The 8,266-nt window shown below is 46.1% G+C and overlaps 2 protein-coding genes across 2 annotated transcripts; both read left to right on the top strand.

Moving 5' to 3' along the window:
* Positions 1 to 1,595: 1,595 nt before the first annotated feature.
* On the top strand, positions 1,596 to 5,540 carry CCR75_005478 (uncharacterized protein; the record flags this gene model as incomplete). Its single annotated transcript, XM_067963559.1, has 1 exon — positions 1,596 to 5,540. One exon carries the CDS (start codon positions 1,596 to 1,598, stop codon positions 5,538 to 5,540), a length of 3,945 nt encoding a protein of 1,314 aa, XP_067822775.1.
* Positions 5,541 to 5,634: 94 nt separating this feature from the next.
* Positions 5,635 to 7,997, top strand: CCR75_005477 (uncharacterized protein; the record flags this gene model as incomplete). The annotated part of the gene is made up of 3 exons (XM_067963558.1): positions 5,635 to 6,441; positions 6,537 to 6,841; positions 6,893 to 7,997. 3 exons carry the CDS (start codon positions 5,635 to 5,637, stop codon positions 7,890 to 7,892), a joined length of 2,112 nt encoding a protein of 703 aa, XP_067822776.1. The 3' UTR covers positions 7,893 to 7,997.
* Positions 7,998 to 8,266: the final 269 nt, after the last annotated feature.

Below are 8,266 nucleotides of genomic sequence, written 5' to 3'. Positions count from 1 at the left end.
TATCTCGCTTATTGTTGCCACTATACCACCAATACTTGAAAAGCATTGAGATAAAAACCTTCCTCAGCGCGAATGTTCTTCGCGCTGGAATCAAGGCCATGTAGCTTTGTCGCAATAATTAAGGAATATTTATTGTGAGGAGTAGTCTCTCCAGACAAGCTACTAACTAGCCGTTCGGGTAAAAGCCACGGCTTTTTCTCAGGGGCATGACGAGACATGATATTGTCTAAGCTCCCTTGAGTGGTACCCACTGAAAAAGGGGTACCACAAGATTTTTTATTACGATGGCTTACGCCATCGTCAATCGCGCACAGAAAAAAGTGCGTGTGACAGCACGGGAGACGGTGCTGGCGATGAGGAATCATCCTCATCGTCGGAACCATACATATGCTATTAGCACGTCTCCAATTGAGCCTCCTCATTCGAAGACTCATAGTCAGCCGCCTCACGATGATTAGGCGACTGTTCTGCTTTTCCCCAGTCGGCCAATTCGTCCGACTCGCATTCGTAGTCGACCTCCAAAGAGGGGTCGCATTCACGTGGTGAATCACCACGTGCACCCGCAACATCTAGTGTTGCAGGAGAAGAGGATACTACGGCAGACGTTTCGTCTGCCGTAAGAGACAATGATGCGTCGCCCGCGGCTGCATGTACCGCAGCCAATGGCGCTGCACTATTCATATACCGCATGGACTTGTTAATCATGCAATAGAATTTTAAATTATGGTTCTGACCAATCAGCATCGCTTTCAATTAAGTGGTCTTATAGTTCTGCACAAGATCACAGTGTGATTACCAATCACATTGTGGAGTCAGCTGCCGGCGGCTGTGTTAATGCACAGGCAGCGCCAAGGGTCCACCACTCGAAAAGGTCGAGTGGATTGAGACATGAATGTAAGGTAGATAATATTTGGAGAATATTACTTTACGTAGTAACATTCAGGAAGCTTATTTATTGGTAGATATAGACCATTTTATCTACTTACTCCGCGGTCCAGTCAGCGCTGGACGCGCGCAAAGAGAGAGACTGATAAGACTTTATTATACGTTTTGTGTATTATTAAATTAGTATTAAATAGATAGAAATAGAAGAACTTAAATTATTAAATACAGTTTACTTTTAACCCTCTTAAAAGCAAGTGTCTTAAAAGAGTCTTCCTCTGCACGTACTAGTTTACGTGAAGTGACGTGGGACACCACTCGCACTGAAGCAGTGCGAAGTGGACTTGTACTGAAGCAGTACAAGTCGGCAGTGCCCCGTTACATCCGCTACACACACCCATTGCAATACTTCCATCAATACTGAGGTAGATAATAGGGTGTTTGGCTATACTGGTTCCCTTAGATGTTTAAGTGTGGGCTCGCAAAACGATTTAAAAAAATAACTCGTGGTTTTTGCGATGCAGTGAAATGACTCGTAAAATAAAATAATATTATGTTGTTCTTATCTATAATTTTTATTCAATGAAAACAAACAAGCTGGAGTAAAAAAACTAGAGCGCATTTTTGTTCTGGACATAGATTGACTGTGTAGAATTTCTCAATTTTACAATTACGTTTTTATTATATATTTATAGAAATATCCGTAATTACTGATGGACCTAAGAGTCTCTACGACGTGTTTCCGAGAGGCGGATGAAGCGCCTTTACGTGTTCTAGTACTCCCTCACGCAGGAGGCCTGTCACATACACTAGCGCTAAAGTGGAAAGAAAGCTTTCAAAATGCGGGGCTGAGTGTTGAATTGTGGGGTGTCGATTGGACGTGGGAGACCAATCTCCTCGAGCAGAAAAGTTCCGATCGAGCACTTGATCTCGTTGCCGCCATCTGCAGACAGCTATGTTTTGGCTTCTTTGGCAAACCCTTTGTGCTGGTTGGTCACAGTCTTGGGGCGCTTGTGGCTCTAGCACTGACGCACTATCTTGAAGAGCGCAAACTCTCAACACCTCGCCACGTTTTTTTCTCAGGAAGTGGAGGACCTAGTTGCTGGTTGCTATTCGACAACGTGAGCGTGCTTCAGCGTGATGAAGAATTAATAAAGTTGCTACAGCAGTGGGGAGACACGGACAAGCAACTGCTTGATATCCCTGAGCAAAGCCAGAAGCTGCTGACGGCGCTGCGTGTCAATCTGATCCTGCACAATGACCTTGTACAATGGTACAAGCAGCAGCACGGTGTTAAAATTCATTCTGACGTGACAGTACTCGGCGGATCAGAAGACATTGACGCTCCTTTAAAAAAATTAATTAAGTGGAAAGAAGTCTGCGCTGAATGTAGTGACCTCAATGTTCAATTATTTCCAGGTGGACACTTTTACCTTACGAGTGCTGAAATTTACGATGCAGTTGTCGAGTTTCTCATTGCTAAATTGAGAATGGTGTCTAGTGTTGTCATCATGGAATCACTCACTTTGATAAACGGATTTAATTCCAAAATCAACTCATATCCCTCTGAAAAGTGTTTGCATGACATGTTTTACGAAGCAGCAAAGCGAACCCCGGACGCGATTGCAATCTACTATGAGGGGAAAACATTGACATTTCGGGAAGTTGACGACCAAAGTGAACGTCTAGCTGACTACTTGTATAACGTTGGCGTGCGTCCGAACTGTATCTCAGGCATCTTTATGGAGCACTGCGTCGAGTTTGTGATCGCTTATATCGCAGCGTTAAAAGCTGGTGGGGCATACATGCCGCTGGAAATCGTATATCCGCCGGATTTGCTTGAGCGCGCTATGCAAGAATCGAAGCCGATCATTGTGTTGACCAAGAAATGGTATCGCAGCCGTTTACCAGCGTGGCAGCAGGTACTGGAGCTAGACGATGAGTGGCTGAATTCAATTGCGAAGCAAAAAATTCCAGTCATGCCTGCAGCCCGCACAAAAACGCACCCAGACGATTTAGCCTACGTCGTAATGTCTTCTGGAACGACAGGAGTTCCGAAAGGTATCTGCTGCCCTCACCGCGGTGCTGTGCATTCTTACGATTGGCGACTTACCCAATGTCCATACAGTAAGGACGATCGAGTGGCTTGCCATGTCTTTTTCGTATGGGAACTTTTGCGGCCAATGCTTGGCAATCGACCGCTGTACATTATCCCTGACAATGCAATCTACGATCCAACGAAGCTAGTGGAGTATCTTGCTACCCACCACATAACGCGTATACTGTTTACGCCATCACTTTTACAATTGGTTCTTGATACTTGCTCAACAGATGTGCTGCAACAGTTGACGAAGTTGCGACTTGTGTGGCTCTGCGGAGAAGTGGTGACGTTGGAACTGCGAAATCGCTTCGTTCGTTTATTTCCTGACTGCGAGTTGCAAAATCTTTACAGCGTCTCTGAGTGCCACGACGTAAGCGCAGTTAATTTAGCTGCCTTAAGCGAATCGGACATCTCATTGTCGAACAAGTACGCCTCTTGCGGTAAAGTCATGCCAAATGTGAAAGCGTTCGTGCTGGATGATGCTTTGAAACCTGTTTCCCTCGGAGTTCCTGGAGAACTCTATATCGGTGGACCCTGTTTAGCTATTGGGTATCTGAACCGCCCAAGCCAGACTGCACAACGCTTTTTAAAAAATGTCATTCCCGGAGAGACTTTGTACAAGACGGGTGACCGTGCTCGCTTCTTGCTAAATGGCCACCTTGAACTCATTGGTCGCTGCGATTTCATGGTAAAAATCCGCGGGTATAGTGTAGTGCTGGGTGCTGTCGAGTCAGCTTTGGCACAACACCCCCTGGTATCCACATCTGTAGTACTCACAGAAGGTGACGAAGGAGAGGACAAGCGTTTAATCGCGTACATCGTGCCCGAAGATTGGGATAAAGTGCCAAGTGCATCAAATCTTCGCGAATTTTTGAATGTTAAACTTCCCCACTACGCCATTCCATCGGTGTTTGTGCAACTTAATGTCCTTCCAATAAACAGCGCAAGCGGCAAATTGGATCGCAAGCTTATGCCTTCTTTGGAGAAAGCCAAGAAATTGCGCAATGAATCGATCGACCAGTCGATAGAACCTAAAAATTTGCCACAGACTGAGACCGAGAAGAAGCTCGCATTGCTCTGGATGGATCTTCTTCGTCTGGAACACGATAATAACTTACACCGTAAAGCTAGCTTTTTTGACGTAGGTGGACACAGTCTACTCTCAACTCGATTAATTTCAAGCATTCGCGATACTTTTGGCATTCAGTTGACGCTAGCGGACATTCTTTCTTCACCTGAGCTATGCGCCATCGCAAGTCACATTGATCACCTGTTGCTACAGTGCACGAACGATACTCAATCCGATACGAAGCTAAAAAATATAGAGAAGAAGGTGGTCCTTTCGCTAGAAGCCGCCATCGATGCGTCCATCTTCCCAGCTGCCACACGTAATGCTGGTTACAGTCGCTATCGTATAGAAATGGTAAGTTTGCCACCGCGCAATGTATTCTTGACAGGAGCGACGGGTTTTCTTGGTGTGCACTTGCTGCACGCCCTGCTGAAATTCACGACGACTATCGTGTTCTGCTTGGTCCGTGCTGAGGATGAAGACGCTGCGTTAGTTCGCATAAAGAGTGCGCTAAAGGAATTTGCACTACTAGATGAAGCACGAAACTTTCACTTAGAAGATCGTGTAATTCCTGTTCCAGGAAACCTCGCCCAGCCTCTCCTGGGTTTAACCGCAAACACCTTCAAGATGCTTGCCACTGAAATCGACGCAATTTTGCACAATGGAGCAGAGGTAAATTTGGCCAAACCGTATTCCGCTTTAAAAAGTGTCAATGTACTGGGAACGCAAGAAGTGCTGCGTCTTGCAGTGACAAATGGACTGACTAAGACCCGCGTCAAGCCTGTGCACTATATTTCAACAAATGGCGTGTTTCCGTCTACTTCGAACACGCCTATTTTTTTTGAATCCGCTGACATAAGTGAGCTGTCCGATGAGCTTGAAAATGGGTATGCGCAGAGTAAATGGGTGGCCGAGCGAATGTGCCAGGAGGCTGCGCTGAGGGGTCTGCCCGTGTCCATTCTGCGTCCAGGTAACATGGCCCCGTCTTCAAGCACTGGCCAATGGAATTCCAGTGACTTTATGTACCTGCTGCTCAAAGGCTGTGCAGATTTAAACGCTGTGCCAGCTTGCTCCGACTGGTACTTTGACATGACCCCTGTTGATTACGCAGCTCGCGCCATTGTGCACTTTACCGCACTGCATCCGAAAGAAGCGCTGGGCCAGACGCTGCATATTCAGAATCCGTCGCTTCCTATACGCAGCGATTCTTTTTTTAGAAACTTTGCGGCTATGAAAGGGTCCAACAAATTCGTAGCAGTGGAATATTGTGAGTGGAAGCACAGTCTACACCAAGCCGCGAGCAAGACGGATGCTTCGCTTGAACTCCAGAAACTGGCGGCAGGTATTGAATCGTTTGAGAATTACCTTCATTGCGACAAGGTGTTTGACTCAAGGATCTCAGCAGAGATGCTGCAAGCTGTCGGTATCACTTGCCCGACGGTCAACGAGGCGCTATTGGCCGTATACACGTCAAAGTGGTTCAAGTAGAACTTTTGCGTTGTAGCGTAATTTTGACCAATCAAAATAAAAATATTCTTGTTCAACATTGACGTTTAATCTTGGAGCCCCCACGTCGTCCGTAATGTTGCGACGCCACCTCATCCAGGCCACATTACACCACTGCAAGCCTTTGCGTGCATTTTCCACGTCTTCGCGCAGCTTCCGCAAGATTCTTATTGCTAATCGTGGTGAAATTGCGCTGCGTGTGCTGCGCTCTGCGCAGAAGCTCAACATTGAAACAGTGGCCGTTTATAGCGATGCCGACGCAAATTCGCAGCACGTCAAGCTCGCCACCGAGAGCTATCGTCTGGGACCTTCTCCTGCTACTGAAAGCTATTTGAACTTCCCTAAGATCATAGAAATCTGTCGCCTTTCGGGGGCAGAGGCGGTCCATCCAGGCTACGGCTTTTTGTCTGAAAATGCTTCATTTGCTCGTGCCTGCAAGGAAGCGGGTGTTGAGTTTATTGGGCCGCCAGTCAAGGCAATTGAAGACATGGGATCTAAGAGTGCATCCAAGGCGATCATGATCAAGGCCGGCGTCCCAGTGACACCGGGCTACCACGGGCTGAACCAGAGTCTTGAGGCGCTACAGAACGAAGCGAGGAAGATCGGATATCCTGTTCTTATAAAGGCCGTTCTTGGAGGTGGTGGGAAAGGGATGCGCATTGTTAATGAAGAGAAGGACTTTCAAGAATCCTTGGATGCCTGTGTAAGGGAGGGCCATGCATCATTTGGAGACGGACGAGTATTGATAGAAAAGTACTTGAAGAGGCCACGACATGTGGAGCTTCAGATCTTTGGAGACAAGTATGGGAATGTCATTCACTTATTTGAACGTGACTGCAGCGTCCAAAGACGTCATCAAAAAGTCTTGGAAGAAGCTCCTGCGGTAAGTAAAAGGTCCATGGCTTCTCATAGTGCTGGCGTAATTCCCATAGTTCTACTTTTTTATGTAAACCCTTAATTTCTGTCTTCGTATGATAGCCAAATATATCGGAAGCTTTGCGCAATAAAATGGGGGATGCTGCAGTTGCAGCTGCAAAAGCTGTTGGGTACGTCGGAGCCGGAACGGTAGAGTTTCTTCTGGATGAGGACGAATCCTTTTACTTCATGGAAATGAACACGCGCCTGCAAGTGGAGCACCCGGTTACCGAAATGATCACCAAGCTAGATCTAGTTGAATTGCAGCTCAAGATTGCTGCGGGCCAAGAGCTTTCCATTCAACAAAAGGACCTTAAAATTTACGGTCACGCTGTTGAAGCACGCATCTACGCAGAGAATCCGTACAAGTACGCTTGACATGCATCTTTGTGCTACTGTATTCTAATCTTGGATTATAGAGATTTTCTTCCCGGAAGTGGCACATTGCAACACGTTCGCTTGCCTTGCGTATCGGAAGCTGTTCGCGTGGACACCGGTGTAATTGAAGGCGATGAAGTGCCCATTTTCTATGATCCCATGATCGCCAAGCTAATTGTCCACGGTGATACTCGCAGAGCTGCCTTGGACAAGCTGGTCAAAGCCTTGCACGAATATCAAATTGTGGGTCTTTCTACAAATATTGAGTTTGTGGCGCGCACAGCTGATCACGCAGCGTTTCGAAAAGGTGGCGTTGATACGAGTTTTCTAAACGAATTTGGCGACGAGGTCCTCGGATCCTTAAAAGCATACCCCCCTTACGCGACGGCCCTGGGTGCCATAAGTTTACTACTTCTAGAGCAGATTGCTGCTCTCCACCCTTCTGGCACTAAAAATGGTAATTTACAGTCATCATGGTCGAACGGTTCTTTAGCTCACTTCCGATCATTTGACACGCTGGAGAGAAAGCTTTCTCTTCTTCATGATAATGAAAAGACTTTCGTAACGATCAAGTGCCTGTCGCGAGACACATACGATGTGAAATTGAGTGGTATTGCTGGCTTAAAAATCTGTTTAGTCAGCGGAATGATCGATAAAAAGGGAAATTTTAAATTTCGCGTGAATAATCGCACGTTTAAGGGAACTGCTGTGATCTTTCAGCAAGACCTACACCTTTTTTGCGACGACAACAGCCAACGCTACGACTATAAGTTCCACATTTCGTTACCTTCTTTTCAAGCAACTCAGGGCAGCATGAGTGCAATTGAGGTCAGCAAGATTATAGCGCCGATGCCAGGTAAAGTTATCAAAGTATTGGTGAAAAACGGTGATTCTATTACAGCCGATCAACCGCTGCTCATCATGGAAGCAATGAAGATGGAGCACACGATACGTGCACCAAAAAATGGTAAGGTTAAGGAATTGTTGTGCGAGATAGACGATTTTGTTACGGACGGCCATGTGCTTGTTGATCTTGATTAACCCGAGTGGTAACTCAATAATCATGAAGTAGCCCCTTAAAATTTTAGCGAGTGATTTTTAAAAAATTTTAGCACGAGATAATACATACTTCTTTTGATAAGCTGAGTTGGTAGAGCGTGCGGCTGTTAAACTCAAGGTCGCTGGTTCAAACCCAGCTGGAAGAGCAATCATTGGAGGTTATTACGCAGATAGTCTCACAGATATAATTTATTTGTTGCTTTATTTATTTGTCGCCACGCTTCTCCTATAGCTCAGTTGGTAGAGCGTGCGGCTGTTAACCTCAAGGTCGCTAATTCAAACCTAGCTGAGAGAGCATCATTGGGGGTTATTACGCAGATAGCCTCAAAGATTTTAATAAATTTGTTGCTTACTCA

The sequence above is a fragment of the Bremia lactucae genome (assembly GCF_004359215.1).
Source record: "Bremia lactucae strain SF5 chromosome Unknown BlacSF5_NotPlaced_17_SHOA01000003.1_2250557bp, whole genome shotgun sequence".
Classification (NCBI taxonomy): Eukaryota; Oomycota; class Peronosporomycetes; order Peronosporales; family Peronosporaceae; genus Bremia; species Bremia lactucae.
The sequence above is the reverse complement of the archived record's forward strand: the minus strand, read 5'-3'. Positions and strand labels throughout refer to the sequence as shown.